At 30.7% G+C, this 25,277-nt stretch overlaps 2 protein-coding genes and 1 long non-coding RNA gene across 6 annotated transcripts in view; 2 read left to right on the forward strand and 1 right to left on the reverse strand.

Annotated features, from left to right (window-relative positions):
- The first annotated feature begins 7,611 nt into the window (after positions 1-7,611).
- LOC143191305 (uncharacterized) lies at positions 7,612-8,089 on the forward strand. Its single transcript, XR_013004465.1, has 2 exons — positions 7,612-7,849; positions 7,950-8,089. It is a non-coding gene; the product is annotated as an uncharacterized LOC143191305 (long non-coding RNA).
- Positions 8,090-9,591: 1,502 nt separating this feature from the next.
- LOC143189945 (uncharacterized) lies at positions 9,592-18,595 on the reverse strand. Its single transcript, XM_076393957.1, has 7 exons — positions 18,245-18,595; positions 18,082-18,194; positions 17,687-17,968; positions 17,523-17,617; positions 16,081-17,265; positions 15,801-16,030; positions 9,592-10,385 (listed from the first exon to the last, which is right to left on the reverse strand). Exons 1-7 carry the CDS (start codon positions 18,422-18,424, stop codon positions 9,996-9,998), a joined length of 2,475 nt encoding a protein of 824 aa, XP_076250072.1. The 5' UTR covers positions 18,425-18,595; the 3' UTR covers positions 9,592-9,995.
- A 687-nt stretch (positions 18,596-19,282) lies between these two features.
- RhoGAP100F (Rho GTPase activating protein at 100F) overlaps positions 19,283-25,277 on the forward strand; it is a 224,448-nt gene continuing 218,453 nt past the window's right edge. For all 4 annotated transcript variants that reach the window (XM_076393958.1, XM_076393959.1, XM_076393961.1 and 1 more), the window contains exon 1: positions 19,283-19,791. The gene's annotated coding sequence lies outside the window, so the exon portion shown is untranslated. The remainder of the gene's footprint in view (positions 19,792-25,277) is intronic.

A 25,277-nucleotide genomic window follows, 5' to 3' on the forward strand; every position in this document is an offset into this window, starting at 1 on the left:
TTCAACATCTGGACCACAAATGCGGCGTAGGATAATTTGAATCATAAAAATAACAGTATTATTTCAACAATATATAAAAAATATGGAAAAGAACACTAAAGAAATTCGAATGCCCAGGCCACCCCCAATTATCGTAAGTAATGTTACCGACTTTGACTCACTATACGAAACACTGAGGTCCAACTATATATTATTCAAAGCAACGGTAATAAACAATGGACTAATAAAACTGAACGCCGAATGTCGTACAACATTCACAAAAATAATTTAGAGTTGCTGAAACTGCAACTCTGTTGATAAATAGAGACATCAAAGTTATGGCAAGAGGGCTTCCATCAACAGCCAAAAGTGAAAAAAATATGGCAGAACTAAACCAAAATGGGCTTAAATGCTTAAATGCGACAAATATTTTAAAAATAGAAAAGACCAAAAATAAAAAAGGAGAAATTTTAGTCCACAGTTACCTTTATTTATATTAGTCTTTGAACATGATACGGGCTCAAAAACCATTTTTGGTATTAAAAGAATTTTAGGGGTAGAAATAAAAATCGAACCTCTAAAAAAATAGAACTTAATACCGTAATGCAAAAGATGCTAATTGCATGGACACACACAGAAGAGAACCTAGATGTGTAAAATGTTCAGGTAAACATGTCACCACAGAGTGTAGAAAACCCAAAGAAGCTAAGCCGAAATGTGCAAACTGCAATGAAGCGCATCCGGCAAGTTATAGAGGATGTGTAGTTGCTAAAACACTACAAGAGGGGAGAAATAAAGTAGCTCACGTTAAACCTCAAGAAACAATGAGTGAAAAGAAACAACCGAAAAAATATAACAACTTTAATGGTGGAATGACTTATGCCCAAAGTATCAGTCAAAGTAAGCAAAGAGACACCAAGGAAGATGAAGTAACCACCAACGAATTAGTCACGCCGAAAGAGTTAACCAAAGTTATTAAAACTGACATTAACCCCAGGAAATCACCAGGCTACGATTTAATAACAGGAGAATTACTGCAAAAACTATCAAGAAGGGAATTATAAAACTCACCAACTTGATCAATACAGCATTTAGATTAAAACATGTCCCAGACATTTGGAAGATGGCGGAAATTATAATGATCCCAAAACCTGATAAGTCACCAAACGAAATAACATCCTATAGACCTATATCACTGCTGTCAGTAATAACTAAGGTTTTTGAAAAACTCCTGTTGAAAAGAATAAAACCGATCATAGAGAGAAAAAACCTAACACCAGTTTGGGTTTATTAACAAACACCCAACAATTGACCAGGTCCACAGAATAACAGATGTAATTGAAAAAGCCTACGAAAGTCAAAAAGTATGCTTAGCTATATTCTTAGATGTAGCATAAGCCTTCGATAAGGTTTGGCATGAAGGCCTTGTTCATAAACTACAGAAAATGCTACCAAAACAACACAACGAACTGTTAAAATCATACATTACAACCAGAATGTTTAGAGTCAAGCAAGAAGAAGCTTACTGCACAATATAATAAGCTAAAGCAGGTGTACCACAAGGAAGTGTACTGGGATCAATGTTTTATCTACTTTACACTTGTGATATACCATAAATAGAAAATATCACGATGGCTACATTTGCTGATGATACTGCGATTATAGCTGTCGGAGACAATAGTGAAGAAGCCTCACGAAAATTACAACAGGCAAGTGACAATATAAATAATTGGACAATAAGAATTAATGAAAGTAAATCTGTACATGTGCAATTCGCCTAAGCATCAATAACATTAAATAACACTCATTCCATATAGCAACAACGCTAAATATCTCGAAATGAATTTCGACGCAAAACTTCGCTGGAAAGAACATATAAAGAAGAAAAGAAAAGAACTGGAATTGAAATATAGGAAAATGTACTGGCTAATTGGAAGAAAATCACTATTATCAGTACATAATAAATTGCTATTATATAAGCTAATACTAAAACCTATATGGACATACGGAGTTCAATTATGGGGATGTTCTGCAAAGAGTAACATTAATAAAATACAAATTTTTCAGAACAAAGTCCTGAGAGGTATTGTGGGTGCACCCAAATACTATAGGACTGATTACCTACTTCGAGATCGTCAGATACTCACAGTCAGTCAAGAAAGCAAGAGAATTGCAAGGGGGCATGAGGAAAGACTCCATTCTCATACTAATATTGAAATATTGCAACTTTTGGATAACACCAGAACAGGACACAGACTCAAAAGAATCAAACCATCTGATCTTACGTAGTGTTGTGTAGTGAGGTGCATATATTAAAAAATTCAGCAGTGACATATATAAACATTATTTCACCAGAGACTGAGTTAGGGCCGATGGGTCCTCCTAGTTATATACCTAGATTTAAGTTAGCATAGAGACAAATTGTAGGTTCGACGGAAACGACTAGTAACAATATATTAATTAAATAATAAAGAAAAAAGTTGAACGTCCCGCCTGTTTTCAAGCACTTTTCAGCAACACTACTATGTTGAAGAGCAATGAAGAGATGATATTTCCTTAGCTAACATTAACTCAGATCTCCAATGACTTTGTTTAATTATTCCGTACTCGAACACAGCTAACAGATCCAAAATTGCTAAAAAGTTTGTAACATTTATTATAGATTAATAAACTACAACTATATTTAGATCATTTTTTTATTAAAATCCACAAAATACACATATCGTTACAAATTACATAAACAAGACTCTTTATATGCAATGTATCGATCACGGTTTTAACAGGTGCTACATTTTGCTGAATTCCCGTTGCCATTACACTCTGGTGGACATGGACAGCATGGAGTCACGACGGGAACATATACGCATGCTTGAGGGACACATGGCACTTCTATAGGCTCGCAAGGACAAGGAGCGGGAGGACAACTAGGACAAACACTGACTGGCACGCAACAACTTGTCGGATAACATGGCTGGCAAATACACCCACAATTATCATTTTTTCCATTTTTATTATTACTCATCTTGATAGAAACTTATTTTTTACTAAAATTTTGAATAAATTAACAAAAATTTTGAAGTCTTACATAAACAAACTGTCAATAATATTTATTATTTTGTTCCTAAGCAATATACATTTGAAATGTAGTAACGTAAATGAATATATTAGTCATAGAGAAATAGAAATTAAATTTGCGATTGATGTGATTTTGCCCGATATCACAATTTATTAGTGATAAAAAATATAAAAAATGTTAAAAATTTTGAAAAATGTGCAAAAACAGCATATTCTGATTATACTAATATCATAGAGAAATAAAAACTTAACTTTATAGTAAATTTTGGGGAAATGTTTCGCGAAGTCCACCATGTAGATGTCGCTACTTTTAACATATTACTTGTTTTAATCGCTATGCTAAGATCCGCCACGGGATCTGATTGGTTCACTTCGTTTCTATGGTTTGTTTATTTATTTTGAGCGCCACTTTCAGTAATAGTAATAGGGATAAAAGTCAATAGGGGGCTATGGAGAAAAGTATTGCTTTGTCCAACATCCAGATGGGATTAAATCGTCCATTCAAGTAATTTGATTGGTCAATTTAAATCTCCATTATAGGCATCTATTAAGAAAACATTTTGCTGTGAAGACATTTGATTGGCTCTTTAATAAAATTTGGCAGTGACAGAAACGTCACGCTTAATTGACCAATAACATTAAAAAAAACAATTTAATTTCTGAAATAAATTTATTAAATAAAATTCAATAAAATATAAATATAGTATAAAAATAAATATATCTATAAAATATAAATATTATCATAAACAAAGACTTGGGAACAAATCAAAATTATCTCTTCTGTTTTTTCCCTTCTTCATATTTGTTTAGTGCCATCAATTTAATATGATCTATTAGATTTCTGGCTTTTTGTTTTCTTTTACAGAAAGCAAACTTGAGTCTCTGTTAACATTCTGTTTTCCTGTTTAATCCAAAAGTATATGGTGCACATTATTTTTAACATTCTACCTGGAAAATCATTAAAAGTGTACAATTAAAAAGTTTTAAATTTAAATTTTTTAAAGGTGTTTGGCAAAAAATGTTATACTATCGACGTGGCAATATCCTGATATAAAATAAAAAAGATACATCAAAGAACTACTAACAGTATAATAAAACTATTTTTTGGAGCATGTGATGTTTGCCTTGCCTCGTTTGTTCATATAGGAACATCTGCAACTGAAGGTATAAAGTAAAGTTGCAATTTCTCAACTTCTGGTAATACATCCTCCGTTAGTATGAAATTAATCACCAAATGATATAAAAAAAATAACTTATGAGTGGTTTAAATGATTTATCAAACATACTAACAGAAAGATGTTTCTTCAATCCATGAACCCTAATAAACCCAAAGAAAATTCCAAATTATCTTGATTAAGTAACCTTAAGCTAATATTTTTTATTCGGATAATTACACTATTTTTTTCTTTAATGAAATGCACCCCCTCAAGGTGATTATTAAAGTTTAATTCACTTTAATAAACTTGTTCTTACTTGGGTAACAAAATTTAAGCACTATTTAATTCTTGAATCTCTTTGCACCAAAATTCCTAGTTTTTTTAGAACTTTGATTAATTATCCCTTAAAAGTTTTACATCTTGGTGCTATTATTTTAGTGGAGTTTCACTATCAAACAATTGATCCCAGAATAAAAGTATGTGGCCGTTTGTATAGCTTCATTCGGAAAGGGATTAATTTTTAAAATTAAAAAATAAATATTTGATATTTTTTATGATTATTAATACGAATAGACGTAACTCAACTTACAACAACAAAACACGCTGTAACGATTATAAATTTCTTTGATGGTTAATCCAGTGAGTTTGGAATTTTTAACATTATCAACCATTTCTTAATGACAGCCAAATACTTCTTCGAAGTAAGGCGATTTTGCATTTCTCTACTATTTGTGCATCCGGGTACACAACACTTTCTAGATCGAGAATTCACTTTACTTATTATACTACCATCTTATAAATACTAACGAACTAATAACTTATTTTCCAAACGTTACAAAAATCTAAATGCACTGCTTCTTAGATTAGGCACACTGAAAATGGCGACAGAAACAAATAAACAATAAAGACGCTATAGAGAGGAAGTGAACCAATCGAATCCCGTCGTAGCTCATAGCATAGCGATTAAGACAAATAATAAGTTAAAGGTAGCGACATCTACATGTTGGGCGTCACGAAACATTTCCCTAAAATTTACTATAAAGTTAAGTCTTTATTTCTCTATGATATTAGTATAATCAGAATAAGCTGTTTTTGCACATTTTTGTTCAAAATCTTTAACATTTTTTATATTTTTAACCACTAATAAATTGTGATATCGGGCAAAATCGCATCTTCTAAAACTATCCATCAAATACTTGTAACACTTATTGGGTGAAAATCTATCTCAAACTCTCAAGGAACACACAGTTCAGCAGTTTATGAATCAACTGTTTCAAAGGAGTTAAATTGGCTACCACCAGAAGTACTTAAAGTGGTATTTCGAGTCCTTTCAACATCGCCGTTTCCATGCTTGTTAGCCGAAAAGAAGAGTTTTCTGTGGAATATTAAGACTTGTGGATGGCTCTGCAACGACAATCCCAAATGAAAAAATCATGAGTCCGTACCGGAGGTCCACCATCGAGGACAATGGTAAATCCATATTTTTGGCCATATATATGGTAACATCAGCAAGATGTAGTATGCGCAACGAGTTCCTAAAATTTAATATTGCAATGTTGTTGCATACTTTTAATTGCATAAGTTTTCTTCAATAAAGTATTGGAATACTGATATTTTACAATAATAGAAAATCTAAAGCAAAGCAAAGATATAATCTATCTCAGTTTTATTCGTTATAAACATAGACAAAAACAAATATTAAAAGCTTAGAAAAATATCTGGAGTGTATAATAGATATAATTGATGCAGTAATGCCTTCATCTCTTTCTTCGAGTTCAGTTTCTAAACAAACTTATACTCGGGTCACCTTTTCTTTTATTTAAAATGCTCACGGCACACATAGTACAACTAATTATTCACTATCTAGTACTTCTTCCTTAATATTATCCTTATAGTCTAGATCTAATATTTCATACTTAATACTAAATTAATAATTAATTAATTAATTAATAATCTTAATTAGCCTTTGATAGATGTATTCTGGAGCACTCCACATATAGTTTCAAAACGCGCGGCAAACTTTTCACTTATAAAACTATACGAGTACAAAGGCTTTTTTCCAGGTAAGTAAACTGTTGTCGAGCAGTTGTAGCACTTCGACGTTCTTAAGTTCACGCATTCCCTCTTAGCGTTATTTTCTCAAACCGTTTAATTTCTTCGCAGACCACTGGTAGCTTTAGATCTTTGTGTACCTTCATTTCTAATATGTCAAGGGTTGTTAACAATGCTGCGAATAATTTTATTTTGGTAAGTTTGAATCATGTTAAAATTATATTTCTTTGTGCAACGCCATAAATACACAACTACATTTGCTAATATAATAACAGTTCATTATGTAGTATTAATTCGGATTGTCGCCCAAGCAACCACCACATTTTTTGAGCTTCATAAAAAGTTCTGCTCGTTTCGTTTTTAACAAACTCCTTCCACATAAGCTTGGAGTCTAGTAGCATACCAATTTATTTAACTGTCTTCGCATACGGAACTACTCTAGAACCAATTATCACTGTCAGGTAGTCTACTTTGTTGTATGTGAAATCCCCATTTGTAGATTTCGTAGCATTCAATTTTATTCGCCACTCTTAGTCCACTCAGTAATGTTATTCACAGATTTTCTAATTGTTTCATAATTATCTCTGTTTTTTTAGCTTGTAGCAATCAGTATGATCAGCAAATTGTGTTACTGCTTCACATTAAGAAATGTCACTGGTAATCACTAATAAGCAATAAATACCTAATCACTCACTAGGTAATTTATTTGCTAACTTCAATGATTTCTATAATAATCCACATTTTCAACAATAATAAATGCATTTTTAACGTGAAAACACGATCAGAATACATGCAAGAACCTGATTTAACTCGCTTTTGAGTCAAGTTATTATTTTATATAATTTTGTCTTAAATATACTCTTTACTTGCATACTCTAAAATTCTCTACCAATTTTTGTAGAAATCAATATAAAACGAGTTTAAATTCATTATAAGACTTTTATTCGTTACATTCTTTTAACACTTTCAAAAACTTATACATGTTACATACAAAACTTCAAACGTTACAAACAATAATTCTGCTAACATTTTTGGAGGATTCAAACTCTATTGGCGATTTTTAGTGTTCTTCCCATTATTCCCATTACCACATGGATCACAACAAACCGAGGGGCATGGGCAGAAATTGATAAACAGAGGTTGTCCTGGCAGTTGGGTATATATTATCTGTTCTGGCATACCTGGTAAACAGTATGGGACGTACTCTATAGGATAACAGATTAAATCGTTTGAACCCATTTTTAATTTAAAAACTACTGAGAATTTAAGTTAAAGATCCAAAAATAATTATTTTAATTTTTTTGTATTTGATTACTGTTACTATGGTTATATTTAATTTTTTGTTTTATATTGCTTTGATTACAATTTGACAATGTGACTTTGGAATATTCTTAAAATTTATAGTAAAAAATATGCAGTGTCCTCCTCCACCGTTTGCAACATGTGCCCCAGCTCTTGCCAGACCTTGTTGGCAGATTCCTTATCCATATCCAGCCCTGGTTGGAGAAATAAAATATGTTTTAAGGCCTTGTTGTCCGCCTTGTGGGCGAATTGAAATACCACTACCGAATTATAACCCACCAAAGGTATTTTTAAACTAAATTATTCTATAGAATCTAATCATTAGTATATTTGTTTTAAAAACTATATTGAATATAAACATATTAATTTTATTATATTTTGCAGTGTGACTGAGTTAACGTCAGTGGATCCATATTCGAAACTAAGTAAAAATGTATTACCTTGTTTTGTAATATCATTATCCTTGTATTATATCAATGTGAGACAATAAAAACATATTACGCATTAATTTTATTTAGTTGCCTTACTCGTAACCATAGATATAAAAGTAAATTAGATATTTCATTGACATCACATAAATTATCTAAATTTCCAGTGAAAATATATATTGAAACTATAAGTCTTGATATAATGGCGGATTGCTGCTGTCCTCTTAAAGGTGTGGCTTGTCTTCCTTGTGCACCACCACCGGCGGTACCTTGCGCTCCATTAGCTCAACCCTGTACGCCTGCAACTCTGATGTATATCCCTATGGTGGTGCCTTGTCCTTGTCCTCGTCCTTGCCCGTGTCCTAATGTTTGTGAAACCAAATGCTGTAGTTGTTAGTACAATATGTTAATGAGACAGTAGTCATTGCAGTAAAATAAAATATATTTGTGGTTCGTTGATAGCTGTTTTATTAGAAAATTTGATTAGAATCCTTTCTCCACATTGCAAAAATGTTGGTCGGTTAAATGGCGTATGCAATATTTTTCCATCTTCACGTATAAATAGTTCGGACTATATTCATGAATAATTTGCAATATAAAAATAATATCAACAAAGATTAGGATCGATTTTTAGAGTTGTGCGATTTGCTTCACACTCTATTTGCACAGACAGTGAAACAGCAATAAATATGTATAGTATGCATATAAACGTTGAACGTCATCGGAAACTTTTCCATTTAACAGTTGAATACATATAACAACACATTTTTAAAAATTTCTGAACCCGACCCTGGAGTTTGAGAATATACCATAGATGCTTCTATAAGTATTGAATCATAATTTGCAATATGCGTGTAAGGGATTCCGAACTGTTATTAATTACTTAGACGGTCGATAAAAGTTTAAAGACAATATAGTTGGACATAAACACAGTTTTAGAGCGCAAAAAACTTGTGAAGTTTGTTTTGTAAAAAAAAAATTGCATAAGTGTGGAAAGAAATTGATTAGCAAAACAGTTCAAATGTCTTTGTCTAGAAACCAATAGTTATGAAAATCAGTAAATCAGACGTACCAGCTTTATTTTGGCTACAAGTTCATTCACAATCTCTGTAAGAAATAAGCTATTAAATTCGAATGAAACTATTACATTCAGTTTATTACTAAGGTTATCAAAGCTGACTTACACTTCTTTAAAAAATAATTGTAGCAGAACAGATCTGTAAACGAGAACATTTCGCAAAAAGTGTGAAATATACGGGATTCTGTAGATATTTTAAGATTTAATTATATTACAAAATATACTTGTTAAAAATTAAAAAGACAATTCTTTCATACTATTTAATCTGTCATTTATAAATCCTTTATACAAATTTTACTCATTACCTTGATCATATATTTTATTGTTTATGTATTTAATTTCGTATTAAGTTTTAACGAAAGGCCATTTACTACAAATATATTTTGTTTTTTTAATTGATAATACTGGGAAATTGAAAGCACAAACATATTGAATTTTGTTGAATATTGAATACTTGTTTAGTGGATGCTTGGTTAATTCTTCAATATCTAAATATATTCAAATAAAACAATATCATTAATGTTTTTATAATGTATTTCATCATTTCACAACATTTAAAATCACAGTTGAAAACTTATTTAAATCCTAAAACATACTGGTATGAGAATGTTCAATGAAATCTTTAGGCATATTGGAACTTAATTACCTAGTTTTCAAGAAACTTTGAGGTGATTCTTTAAAAATAAAAGTAATTTATGTCCAAATTAATAATAAATTACTAATTAATAGCGACTAATATTCTATAAATAAAACATCTTGATTAAATGGTTATTTAAGAGTACTTACATTGTAATTCAGACATTATGAGTTAATTTTATTTTTGCCAATAGTATGTAGATGAGTACTACTTTGCTAGACAAATGATCGTAAATATAATACAAAAAAGGAACACATATTTGACAGTTCTATAATTATAAAGTATCCTTATTCAGTATCGGAGTCACTGGCAAAATTATCAAAAGGTGTAAATAATCTTGTAGGATACATATTCTGTGAGCCCAAGCATATTTCAAAATAATTATTGCTATCCCTGAGATAAGATTTCGATGTCTGTGAGGTGTCATATGATAGAACCCACACTTTATTGCAAGTGAATTTAGGAAATTTCACATTAGGTGTATTGAGTTGTTCTTTAGCTAAAAATAATTTGTCTCGAGTTTCCGGATCTATGACGTCAAAGGCATCTGTGGTTATGTTCCATGTGAATAGGAAGCGTGCCCAGTAGTTCTCTACAAGTGAGTTAGGTACCATTGATTTCAGCGCACCAATTTTGATCACAGCTTGACAAAGTATTATACCATTTAGGGGACAAACCTGTAAAAATATAACTGATCAGTACTAGTTTGTTGCTACATTTAATTCTTAATTAGTTATTCAATACACTTTCCTGATTTTATATATCAAGTACTACTTGAAACATATTATAGCTAAGGCTTATTATTATTAAAAATTATATGAAATTCACTAAATTATATTTATAAATAGTTCTTTCTCTAGCAATTAATTTAATTCAAATGCACCCTGTGGATTTTGTAATATCTCTAAACTCATGAAGTAAAATTGTAAAGAACTTTGCAAAGTCAACTGCATCAACTCGTAATGGTATTGTTCAGTTTGAACATCTCATAACGAACTATAACCAGCTGATTTTACTAAATTCAAAGCAGAATCATTTTCAGCATTGTCGATCGTGTTGATGTTTAGCCACGTTCACTATGACCTTTAAATTATCTTAGAGATATTACAGCACTCTATTAACTATTTATCAGCAATCACGATACTATTTATTTCTGCATAAGATTTTTTCAGTGGTTGAAGACTTAACATTCAATATTTTTATTTTGTTATTAATTATTCGAATGTTTCAAAATCGTTGTGTGATTAACATTAAAGTGCCTTCATGTATTTGTTATATTCAACAATAAATTTATTATTTTTGACTCGTTTAAACCGATATTTGCATTTTGCTTCTGAAAATTTCAACAAGAATTCTTTGTACTTCAATTGCAGATTTTTTTATAAAACACGACAGTAATATTTTTTGTAATTATTTACTTGGCACTAAAATAATAAGATTCCAAGATATAGTAACAAAATGTGAGGCATCGAGTAGAGTTATGAAAGAATCTTATAATACGTGTTTAATATTTTATGTATAGCAGCCAGACAAATCGCAAGGGTCAAACATCTATTATAGCCCCTATAATAAAACAAGCAATGCATGTTATCAAAATTTATGACGTCAGTACGTTGGAATGTTGCGGCATCAATTTAGAACTTTGGTTGACAACATAGAAAAAATAGAAATTTCACGGTATAGGCGACCTTGGGGAAATGTTTTGTTTAGTCCAATCAACCTTAGCGCTGCGATCGCAAATTGTGATTGGCTAGTTTTTAAATTGTTGGAACCGCCACTAAAACGGAATGTGATTGGTTCGGTCAAATTGTGCGAGGCCATCATTTTAGGGCATCCATTGTTGTTTGAAGTTTAGGTGTTTGTTAAAGTCAAGATAACTTCGTTTCACGTTGTTTATATATTCTGTTTTACATTAATTGTTATTGAGTAATATAAAAATTTATTACTATGCATCCGTGTAGTAAAAGATGCAGTGTACCTGGGTGTAAATCTACTACCGAAATCAGACATCGGTTCCCGAAGAATGATCCCGCTCTTTTCCAAAAATGGATCGATCAAGTTAATAGTAGTAAACTATCTGGATTAACCACAATGCAAATATACCACCGGCATCGTGTGTGTCACAGACATTTTAGTGAAGAATTTAGGGTAACCCTTCCTTCACGAACAGGTATTAGGGCAAATGCATATCCAACATTGTTTTTATCAGGTACATATAAAATTATCTATATATCTATTATATGTTTGTTTATTTATTGTTTGTTTACAGAAAGTCAACTTATTTATAAAGACGTTAATGGTAACAATGAGAACATTAATTTAAATAATCTTCCAAGTTGTTCGAGTGCTGTCAATGTGATATCTCCAAATAAAGAAGTCTTGCCAGAAGGTACTAATAAAAACCATTTAATTTTAGAATATCTTTAAAATATTTGTAGTTCTTATACACATCTTTAACTTTTTAGAACAACAATCGCAATGTTCAATAAAAGAAACTCCACGAAAAGGTAATACTTTTGATACATAATTTGTATAGTTAATACTAGGGCTTTTTTTTAGCACGTAAAAGCTACAGTGGCATTATAAGGAAATTTGGTTCCTCTCGTCAAACATATTTGTCAGATGAAGTTAAAGATATTTATAACAAAGTAGTAACGTCTTATAAACATGTCACAAGAAATAAGAGATTAGTTGCCTCATTCAAAAGCAGATTTGCAAATATTAGTTCAAGTTTGCGTGCAGAATTACTAAAAAACTTATTTGAACATGTTAATAAGCCAACAGTAGATTTCTTTTTTTCTCAATTGGCAAATCAACCGAAGACACCTAAATCTACACGTTTCACAATTCAGGAAAAAGTTTTTGCTATTGCTCTTTTAAAATCAAGCGGCAAGACCTATAAATTATTGTCAAAAATATTTGCTTTTCCCTCAAAGAGTACTTGTTTAGCATTGCTTAGGCAAATCCCAATGCGAGCAGGGCTAAATGAGCAAATAGATCCTGTATTGTGATGTTTGACGAGATGAGCCTGGCTCCCAATTTGCAATATAATATTAAAGAAGACTGTATCGATGGCTTGGAGAATACAGGGAGCTATAAAAGGGCAGCCATAGCAGACTATGTAAATGTGTTTATGGTGAAAGGATTATTTAGAAAATGGAAACAACCTATCTCCTTCACATATTCAAAAGGACCAATTAAATCGACATTATTAAAACATTTGATTGTTAAAGTTATTGGAAAATGTCGGGAGATAGGTTTAAAGGTCCTTTGCACAGTTTGCGACCAAGGGTCTGCTAATCAGGCTGCCATTAATAGTTTGCTGACCCAGTCAAGAAGTTGTTCTGAATTTCAAGTAAATGGGGAAAAGATAATTCCACTTTACGATATCCCTCATTTATTTAAAGGAATTCGGAACAATTTGTTAAAAAAAAAATTATACATTAAACTTGATAACAAACTAAACATTGCAAAATGGGAGCATATTATAGATCTGTACTACATCGATAGAGATGCGCCTATGAGGATATGCCCAAGATTAACAGAACAACATGTAATTCCAGGCAAAATAAACAAGATGAAAGTCAAGATTTGTACACAAGTGTTCAGCTATACAGTGGCCTCACATTTGGTGACTTTCTCAAAGTGGAGTAAGTATGCTGAAATATATCATGTATTAATAATAATTATAATTTTGTCTTGTTTTCAGAAGATAATCTTCCGAACGATGCTGAACAAACAGGTGCTGTTATAGCCTTTTTGGATAGTTTATTCGATAGTTGCAATTCCAGCAGCAAAACAGCGCCAGAATTCAGGCCTCTCTTTGAAGCCTTATCCTTAAGCTCACCACATGAGGAATTTTGGAGTAGAGCTATTATGTGTTTAAACAGTGCCAAATTTTATTGCCCTGTTAAGAAAGTATTTGTTACTGTGCCATCAATCAAAAACTTAATTGCTACTTTAAGGGGATTTATTTCCTTAAAGAAATCAGTTTTGTCTAAATTTAAAAATAATCACATTTGTTTAAGGAATCTTAACCAAGATTCCTTAGAAAATTTTTTTGGATCTATTAGAAGTCATGGAGTTAGAAACATACATCCTTCGCCTAGTATGTTTGAGAAATCTTTTAAAGCACTTATCATCACTTCATTTTTTTCACATCATTCGCCCGGAGCAAATTGTGAAGAAGATGAACATGTTGGCGCTTTAGATAACTTACATTATTTTTTAACTGGAGATGTAGCATCACCAGAGGTTGTAGAATCACCAGTTGAGTCTATATTTTCAGTTCCAGAGAACTTTGCTCTGATGAAAACAAGAGTGGAACGTTGCACGTTAGTCTATATTTCAGGCTATTTGATAAAACTTCTGAGAAAAAAGACAACGTGCAATATCTGTCTACATTCTACATTAAGTAGTTCCACAGATCAAAAACTCGATACTGATTTTATAGAAGCGATGCAGCCGCGTAGACCCAAATTAACAACTCCATCAAGACTGTTTTACTATACTGTTTGTAGATCTTTAAGCTATCTCTTTTATTTAATACCTAGATTTTGTCATAAAAATAGCATATCTGTTATTCTGAGAGATGTCTTAAAAAAACACATAAATTTTAAACGTTTCAACTGCCCAGTCCATAGCGATTTTGAAGACCACATTTTAAATCTTATTGTCAAATGTTCATTGTATTTTTGGGTTGAACAAGTTAATTCAATATTAACAGGGAAGGACTTAAAGTTTACCTTCAGTATAGCACAAATACAAGATAGAACTCTAATAGATCCTATAAAATTGATGGCACTAAACAAATACGAAAAAGGGAGCAGGCGTTATAGAAGAGTATTTTAATTATTTTGTCTGGAGTATGGGGCTTTTAATTTTTTTTATTTACATTTTTGTAGTTTATTTATTTTTGCTTTTTGCAATTATGTATATTTCTGTTGTTTTTTATTATTATTTATATTATTTACATTTATGTATATTTGTATAGGATTTTATTTTAATAAATTAGTTTTTTAAATTAAATTCGATTTTCATTCAAATATTATTGGCCAGCGAATGTGACGTCATAAAATAGTCACGTGAAATGGCTGACCAATCAAAGCATATTATTTTCCTTACAGGATTCTATATAATATTTTTAAACTAACCAATCAAATTCACGTTGTCAGCGCCACCAATGATTGGACTAAACAAGATTTTGCCCCACCACTTAGCATTGTAGTTGCACACCCCTGGTTGACAACTCTTGCCGGTTTGTAACCTCTAATTATTATCACTAACGTTTTAAAGAATTCTGGGGAAAACATTTGGCAATATGGTCCACTAGTACCAACCCATACAAAATGTTATAGGCTGATTTGGTGCATGTTTTCAAAGTATTAGGAAGCATTTCATCTCTTTTTAACTAGGGTAAAATGAGAAGGAAAAATTCGCTCAAAGTTTAAAACAAATTTTGCATTTTTACAAGCTGGTACAATTAGTAATATATTGGACGCCACCTATGACGCGTGTTGACTATTTTACGTGTTGGACGGGCTCTAGATAAGATGTCGTTAAAATGAGCGCAGTGGTGTTATTTATGTGTGTGAGAATGAGTTTTCATATTATATTTATGGTCTTACTATAATTATTCAGTGTATATAGTGCGATTAATAAGACAATGGATATTTAAGTCTGGATACATGTCTACTCTAAGGGTTTTGTATACATTATGATTTGACGAGCATTGAACTGGCAGTGTCGTTTGTGTTTTCGGCTCAATAAGTGGCAATAAGTTCTTTCCATCGAGAGCGGATTGCTGGAGAATATTGAAATTTGGAGTCACCCAAAACTTGGAAAGCCATTCTATACAGGATATACCATGGAAATTCGGGTAAAAACTACTCAATTCAGAAGAATTTTACAACTGTAAGCTATTCGGACTGGACAATAATCACGTGCCTTTGGTTGTTTCTTTAGAAGGGAGGCATTAAATAACGTAAAACGGCACTTGATATTCTAAGAAATTGTGTGGTATCATGATAATAATTAATAGCTGCTCATTTTGCCGTTTATTCTATAGCTAAGATTAATTTCATGATACTTACATAGATAATTTTAATATCATAGTCCTCGCAGTACATAAATGCTAAATTTGCTTCTGTACAAAGAATTTGAGCTCGTTTCTGTACAAACTGCTCACAGTCCATTGATCTCTGAGTCACTATTATTTGTCGGTCAGTCAAGTGGTCCATCTTGCACTCTGGCACAATATCAAATTGTTGATCAGTCAAACTTTGTACAAGCAAAGGAATTTCAATAGGATTGTTATAGTCATCTAAAAGTCAAAAAAATAAATACAGTTTAGATTTTATGGTTAAAACAAACCTCTACTTTGTCCCGATAGTAATGAACTATTTTCAAAATCCCCATTTGAATATCTGCGTACGACTTTCTTAATCCATTTGGGAGTTTCAATTTTTGGATCCACTATAAGTAATCCGTTTTGATTAAATCGACTATCTACGTTGTAATTTGAGGTAGCGAAGTTAACCGGAGTTTTTAAAACCAGCCTACTGTCTGAATCTGAACAATCACTATCTAGACTTGGAGAATACACATTGACTTTACGAGCGGCCTCTTTAGGACTAATTGGGGATTTGGAATGATGGGGGGAGTTACGGACGGACGTACAATAAATATGGCGAGCCCCACTTGGGGAAAACTGCCCACAGCGCGAATTGGGGCTTTGCATAGGAGAGCGCCAACCTGATGAACGAGGACTAAGAAATAGTGAATTGAATTCCGGTGATTTAATGCTACGACCTTGGGACCTGTACAAATATCTCCGTTCGCGTCTTAATATATGGAATGGCACAATATTTTCCGTATTATCTTCAGAAAATTCATATTTTTTATCGGCTAATCGCTTTTTTCGAAATAGACTAATTTTTTCATATTTTTCATTCTCTTCAATAAATTCATAAGCTTTTTCGGCAATTTTTTTGTCAATTTTACTTTTTTCAGGAGGTTTTTGAGATTGAGGTACAGAAGTTTGAGGAACAGAAAATACATATTCTTTAGAGCTATTTTGTAAACGTTTTATTCTAGGATCAAATATGTTTTGAACCAGAGTATTATGGTAACTTTTTCCTGTGACATTAAGTGGTTCACAACTAATATTAAGTTCATGAAATGGTTTATTACCTTCACTAGATTCTAAATCATATTCACTAAAGTCTTCTAGAATGGCATCTACTACACTACTACAGCCAAAATGATCACTAGCTGATTCAGACACCTCACTAAAAGTATCATTAAAAAAGTTGGCTGGTATAGACGTTTTACCATTCAATTCTTCCTCTTTAATAAAATTGGTCAATGTAACATTTGCTTTTGTTGGATCTAGTGTACTAACATTCAAAATATGAATGTGATGACCAGTGTTAACTACTAAATGATCAGGAAATCCTAAAGAAATATTAGGATTGAAAGCAGGAGCAGGTTGAGTCATGGAAAACATGTAATGGATTATAAATCCATGTTTCATACACCAACTTTGATGCATGCAACCTAAAAATACAAAACTTAAAATATAATTATTTGAAAATTAAAAATATTTAATGAATAACAGAATAAATATTTTTAATATGTCTTAACCCTTTAAAAAAAAAATTAAAAAGTCAAACAAAAATGAATATTGTACTGTAATATATTATAAAGGTTAATTCCAAAGTATTAATATTTGAAAAATAGTTTAAATATTTATTTTAATTTACATCATATTTTTACTTAGATTAATCTTAGACATTTACATTTAAAAAACATACCTGGATTAAAAGGGAAACTCTCATGGCAATGAATGCAACTTGCTGGTGATGGAAGAGTTACTATACTAACATGAAATAAGTCTGGATGATGTGACCTACAATATATTACTTCAATAATCTGGGGTAAAGCAACATTATCATTTAACTTAATTTGTAATACTTACTCGTCATATCCATAACACACAACTTTATGAATATCATTTGGGAACTGCATGAACATAATTTTGTCTAATACATAATCCCCTTTAAGATGACTAAATATTTTATGTTTTGAAATAAACTTCAATTGATAACCAGGTACAAATCGCCAAATATAAAGCTCATATTCATAGGGTGTGTTAAATAAATACATGCTATACTGATCTCTTGAGGGCATTTCATATACTTTTTCGGTGTAACTTAGGAAATATTGCCCACATAGTGTAAAGCCCATATAAATGTGTCCTCTAAAATTTGCAATAAATACACTTAAATTAGTACAAAAACAATAATTCAACTATATGTTTTGGTTTGTTTATGGGCAAGTATTAAATAGAATAGATGCAATATTTTAACTTACAATGCATCAAAGTCCTTGATTAATGAAGTTAAGGAATACCTACATTTGTGTTGAACATTTTTAAATACTTTTTCAGTCTTAGATTTTGAAGTCCTAGCAAATCTTCCATATAACTACAAATTTGAAAAATAACGTTTGTTTGAGGTTAACACTGAAAACATACCTGTCTATTTAATATATTTGTAGCTAAATTAGGGGGCTTTTTGGAAAAAACTGTTGAATTTGAATTAGTAATTGGTTTTTCACTAGTTATTTCATCTGAAACGATAGAAAAATTTGATTTTGGAGATGAAAATGATAGATTATCTTCGGAGCTTTCATCTTCGGATGTTATCGACGCCATGTTGTTTGGTTACTTTTGAGATGTTTAGCCAGTTGCAGCATTTATATCGTATCGATACTATTTAAAAACTGTTAAGGGATGAAAATATGATATACTTAAGGGTTCTTTTCAACTGTACAATTATTAGTACAGTTATTAGTATTAGTTTTTTTATTACATGATAATAATAGTCTAAAATATAACTAGTAAAATTTGGAAATATATGGGCTCTTTGAATTAAAAATATATTAAAATTGTTTCCCATGTAATTGCATCTTTTTCAATTTTTAATTACATTTTTTTATAACTATTAATTTTTATCGCTTATCGACATTTTTGTTATCACAATATATTTTACGGCAATTTTATTTTTGAGTTTGATATATATTTTTTAGGACATAGGCTAGCAAGTGGAAAATGGAAAATCCTGGAAATTGTGCGCATCCTAAAAAGCTCCGAATTTCGGTAGAATTCGGTTCTGATCGGGAGGGATGGGGCGTACGATGTTGCCGCTTAGTATATTGTATTATTATTTAAAAATTTGTCTTACACAAATCGTAAATAACTTAAAAATATGCATGCCATTATTATTGTCACAAATAATATTCTTAACAAATTAAGTTATTTATTTGCTTTAGTAGTTAGTTCTGCATTGCTACCGTTTTTAATTGTTTAATAAATGTCCGATAAATTAATGATTTATTAATATATACCTATTTCATTTTTATTCATTAAAATAATATAGATCAATAATAAACTAGCAAAATATAAACTACAAAAATATATGTATCCAGTTTTTCGTTATCAATAATGTAGGGGTAGTTTATTGACAACCGGGCAACTTTGATAACTATGGCAACACTGTGGGTCCTCATCACAGTCATCGGGCAGATCTAAATTCAAATCGAGTCGTTTTAAACAAATTTTCCGCTACTATTTTACAATTAGGCCCCGATAATCGTATCATTGTAGGGTGTATATTCCGGTACGCTCTCCTGCAAACGTGTTCTTGAGGACCGCACCAGGCTGGGCCCCGTGTCACCAGCCGACATTTTTCCTCATCGGTTTTTCATTCAATAATCGGTTTAGTTGTACTACGAGTACGCGCGTTGGTGATAATTTACTCGTTTTTTTTCCAGAATTTTTTCTTGAGTAAAATTGTAGAAAAAATCGTAAAACAGATCGGTTACAAGAATCGCAATAATTCTATGAGATATTTGGGACAGACGGATTATTGATTAAATAGTGGAGCGCTGGCATTCTTTCGGGCTACATTCCAGGCCGAAATTAATTATCTGGGTCGAAAATGCAATTAATCCTGCTGATTACGAGGCATAGGAAGTTCTTGAATAAGATATATCGCAATAGATGATTATGAGTTCCATCGGGTAAGTGATTTTTTATGTCTTTTCTCATGAGATGCATATCTCTATGTGTTTCGTGAGCGTGTGAGGTGTAGGAACATGTATCATTAAAACGAATTTCGAGATGATACCATTTTACGGTTAAAATGCTATGATTTACTAAAATATAGTATATTCTATTTCAGAGCTATGTTTTTTAGGTGTTAATACTTTTTAATTTCACAGTCAAATATTTATTTTCTTTTAGATAATATGAAATACTATATATACTAATTGAAATTTGTTATTATTATCATATATAATAATTTTGATTTAATAGCACGGATTTACTAATATTAAATTGTTTTTCATGCTTGCATTACTACCTAAAGAAATCATGAAGTTCATCAGAAAGATGCACTACATATTTAGCTTTATATATCTTAAAGTTGTTCACTACTCTACGCACTACTTTTGTAATATTTCTATAATAGATATTTTACAATTGTGGGTATTTTTAATTTAAATACTGGCATTTCTTATTAATGGACCGAATTACATTTTATGGCAGTTTTATATTGAACTAATAAATTACTAATCATTAGATAAAATGTATATTTTGCTAATACTTGTGTTATAACCTGAACATAACATGAAGATAACAAATTGTTGAATATTTTATAGCTTGTATCATGTAATCTAGAGAACTTGGGTGTGACGATGTTTTAAGTTTTTTATTATTCATGATATCAATACATAAATATCGTTTTAAATTGCTCATATATAATTATATTGAATTCTTATTTTAATTGTTATTTAATTGTTTGTACGGGTACAGAGAGAATATAATCATTCTTCTCAAATCTAATAGAGAACTCTATATGAACTATAACCACTACTTCAAATTCTAACTTTGTTTCTTATTTATTATATAATCATTACTCATTACATAAAGAGATATATATAGGATATGATATGTATTTTAGATATGTTTTTTTATTTTAGTTATATTAAATTATTTATTGTTGATATTGAGTGAAGTGATGATAGATCTATGCATTAAATCCAAATCGAAAATTTATTAGATAGATTTTAGTGCAGTATGGAATAAATTGATTGGACAGTCCTAGGATTGCCATGGATTTAATTAATAAGTGTATTTGATAGAATGGGCGAAGTGATGTTTGGAGACCAAGTTTTTGGCTTTAGAAATTATTTTATTTAATGTTATTATACCAGCTGTAGCCTTTGTCGAGTTTTTTCAAAAATTAGTTAAATTTGGTAAAAATCTATCAAATCTATTTTTTAAAAAGTATTATGTGCCAAATCAGTTCATATAGTGAGTTAATTTGTAACTATTTAAAGAATTTTAAACAGTAAGGGTTATATGGATTATGTGATGTGATATTAGTTATCGAATGAGTCTTAACTATTCTGTAAGAGGTAACAATTATGACTTTTCAGTTATCTAGATTCACCTTTCTCGAACTATCTTTAAATACGTTTGTAATATTATTTATTATATTGCCCATAAAAAATGTTTCCTTCATCCCATGAGTCAATTTTTACCGATTTTGGGTTAAGAGAAACGCACTAAAAAGCTTTAGTTCCTGTGATGGAAGTTTTTTGTGTTTAAGAACATTATTATTGTTAATTATGCATTTAAAACGGTATTTCAGTTGTTCTTTTTTATAAAAATTTATATTCTCAATTGTAGAAAAAGAAATTTTCTGAAAAAGATCCAGAAAAATCAAGATCTTAAATAAGATCTCTTAACTCTATTTAACTCAGTACTTGCTGTTGATTATCTTTTTCTTTAAGTATTTAAGATTCACGGGTTTGTTGAAACATTGTCGAATTCTTATTCTTCCACACTGGATTCATTTTCTACTCCCACTCATACATTTGAGATGTAATTATAAACGTTCTGAATATGGAATAGGTTGAATATTACATGGAAAATCCTGGCATTTGAATGGTACTTTTTTAATTTACAAATCTGCTGATATAAGTGGTGTCGAATTTCACTCTATATGGTTCGTAAGCTTTGTTGAACTATAAGCAAACCGAAAGCCATTAGTTGTTTTTATGTTTCATTCATTCTCGTAATTTAATTGAACACGAGATCATATTAAAATAAAGCGTTCCTCCGAGGGATACGTTAATTATGCAAATATAATAAAATTGTTGAATTTGTGCATTTCCGTGGCATGTTTTACTTTAATTATTAATTACAGCAAAAATTCTATGGAATTCATTGCTAAAGCAATAAAGTCAGCATTTATAACCGTTAAACAGTTATATTATTTGCTGCTTCATTGCTGGAAAGTATGGACATATAGATATATTATGTATTTTCATATAAAATTTTTATCATATCTAACTAGCAGCTAATTATTAAATATATGGAATTACAGGAAACTACTTTAGTTCTGTCGCAACATTTTATACATTTTATAGCACAGTATATTTTAAACCATATCTATAAGCATTAAACTAATTCCCATTATCGATATTCATATCGAGATAGGGATGCAGAAAAAATATCGATTTTAGGCCGATATTTTTTTGGCTGTTATATCGATATATCGATATTTTTTTAGCCGATTTTTTTCGATAAAAAATATTATATATTAAGATCCTTAGAAAAAAAATATATTTTTTAAGCTAATATTTCACTTTTTTTTTTTTAAATATTTGTTTGTAAAATATTGATATTTTTTATACTTATTACAAAAAAAAATATCGCTATTTATTATATCGATATATCGATATTTTTAAAAAAATATCGAAAATGATATATCGATATTTTTTTCGGTGGCCAACACCCCTATATCGAGACATGAACAAATATAAAATCAACAAAAGCACATTTTATTCGCCTTTAACCAACATATGCGTTGTATTTATTATTAAAATGGGCCATTTTAATCAAGAACTTTTACCATTATGCTATTGTATTCGGTTTTCGTTTTACAGTAACAATAATACCTATTTTTGATAAATATAATAGAGAATTGTTATTGCCACTGTGTAAGGAATGAAAGGGGACGAAATTATTTAATACATATGGCAAAATAACGATGTTGGTTCTTATTAAAGTGTTTACATAATAGCGGTCAAATGTGGAAGAATATTTAAAAAATATTCCAATTAGCATAGAGTTATATTTTATTAGATACTTGCATGTATTTTTATTAGCGATATCTATTGATGAAACTGTTCAACAGCTTCACTGTTAAATTAGATGGTTTGGATATATCTCTATACAAAATAACAGTATTTCATTTAATGTGACTGAATTTTTCAGTATATACAGACACTTTTATGATCTATGTTATGTGTGATGATCATCATAATTTTACAATCTACGGTGATGTTACTTCGATGTACCCCAACTGTGGGTTTTGGTATCAATGATTTAATAGTGGTATTTTTATGGTAATAACTAAATCGATCTTAAGCAACAAAACTCATCTCATAGTGTTAAAGAAATTTCAGACGAATGCACGATGATGAATGAATTATTTCGCGAGGTTTACAGAAGCTGGGAAAGGTCCAAAAGGAGGGAAAATAGCTACCACACTAATTGACTGAAAACGCCATTTCAACCTCTTTCAGCATCGCGGTTTCATTGCTTCGCGGTCAAAAAGAGAAACTATTTTCTGTGGCGTATTGCGACTGACGATAAATGGGGATCTACGATAATTGTAAGCCAAAAAGGCCATGTGTTAGTCCAAGAGAACTATTTACAACGACTTTGAAGCGGATTATTCATGCTCATAAAGTTTTGCTGGGCATATGGTGAAATCAGCAGGGTGTACTGTCTTAGGAGCTGCTAAAACTGAATGAAACTGTTGGTGCAGATGTCTATCGTCATTAGTTGGACAAAAAGTACAACGTAGTATCAGCAATAGTGTACCATACTTTGAGAGATTCAAGAGTTGTGAAAGATAGATTGTTGCAGCTCGAATGGGAAGTTATGCGCCCAGCGTATGTACCAGAGATAGAACTATCTGACTACTGTTCGCATCACGGTTTGAAATGTCGAAAATGTGCAAAAATGGATCAATTGCTGTCAAAGCGTCATATTATCAGAAATATGGAAAGAATTAGAAAATGATAGAAATATTTTGATTAATGTAATTATATCAATTTTCCGCAATAAATGTATTTTTAAATTTAAAAATAATTAGAATACATTCAATACTGTATCTGGTACTACAGGATATATAATATAACAAGACAGTGACTGATATATGTTTAAAAACAGGTCGCTGCTGTGATATTTTTCAGTCACTATCTAGAAAATATAACAGTATCTTAAACAACGACTTAATCGGACGAATGACATAATTAGCCATAATTTTTAAATCGACAACAGTCCGCCCTAGTATGTGAAGTTCAGTATATGATAGAAAAAACCGATGTGAAACAATGTGTTGAGCAGTGCTCGGATCAAGTGTTCCTAAAGGATTTGAAGGACGCACGTTCTTTATATAATTGTTCTAATGCCATATTGAAATAAGTATGTTTTTATACCGAAAACATTGGCAGGTTTTTCTATCAAAGTTTTTCTATACAAACTATTAAAAATATAAAATTTTAAAATGGTAACATTGAGATATAATCATATTTTTTTCATGCTTACAATTTAATTACTTTAGTAACTCTTTTTGCTCATTATTTACTGTATTCTGAGAGTGTAATAAAAATTATTTAATTCATATTTGTTCTATTCTATTTATATTTTAATAAAAAGTTGTAGTACGTATAAGCAATACGACATAAAATCTTTTCAAATAATAGACAAGTAACGTAACAAAGATGAGACAGTGTACAAAAGAAATTGACCAAGTCAGTCGCTGTGAAAAAGGTGATGACTGTTAGGTCGCCATTACTTATATGCTTGATCTGAATGCTCATCCGGTAAGCACATCTTTAATTCCAAATAAAAATTATGTGTGAGAAAAACATATTAAAATCTACAAAGATTAAAAATGGGGTTGTTATTTTGTACAAGTGAAGAGATAAATTATTGTTATTAATAGTACAACTTATAATATTTTTGTTAATGTGTGAATTTATTGGTTATATTCAAAAAAGTTTGAAATAAACCGATAATAGATACGAAAACAAATATTCAATTACATAAAAAGGCTAAACTTGATGTATTTAGTGAATTACAATATTAGATATCAACGAAAAATAATGTGTTAAGCACCTATAATACACCACATTAAGTAGGAGTCTCTTAAATGTTATAATTAATAAACTTTGAAGCCACCATTCGATTATTTTGGTGCGTTGAGTGTATCTATGTGGTATGAAATAAAACAATTTGTTCTCAAGTGATTTAGATGTATGAACATTCTACTGTAGCATCTGTTGAAATTGTGGGTAAAATTCTTAACACTTTTCACTTCATAAAACTTAACAATATTAAGGACTAACAGTTAATGAAATTCCCAGATAAGATTTTTTTCCATATTAATCTGCTCTATTAAAACCTATATCCATAATTAGCGGTT

Source organism: Rhynchophorus ferrugineus, unplaced genomic scaffold (assembly GCF_030347505.1).
Source record: "Rhynchophorus ferrugineus isolate W39M unplaced genomic scaffold, kcgeb_rfMv2 rfM2, whole genome shotgun sequence".
NCBI lineage: Eukaryota > Metazoa > Arthropoda > Insecta > Coleoptera > Curculionidae > Rhynchophorus > Rhynchophorus ferrugineus.

Excerpts from the sequence above, each read along its gene's own strand:
- LOC143189945 (XM_076393957.1), bottom strand. The coding sequence starts at position 18,424 with ATGGCGTCGATAACATCCGAAGATGAAAGCTCCGAAGATAATCTATCA. Across the intron at positions 18,195-18,244 it reads CAAATATATTAAATAGACAG|TTATATGGAAGATTTGCTAG; the intron begins GTATGTTTTCAG and ends TCAAATTTGTAG. Across the intron at positions 17,618-17,686 it reads GTGTGTTATGGATATGACGA|GTCACATCATCCAGACTTAT; the intron begins GTAAGTATTACA and ends AATATATTGTAG.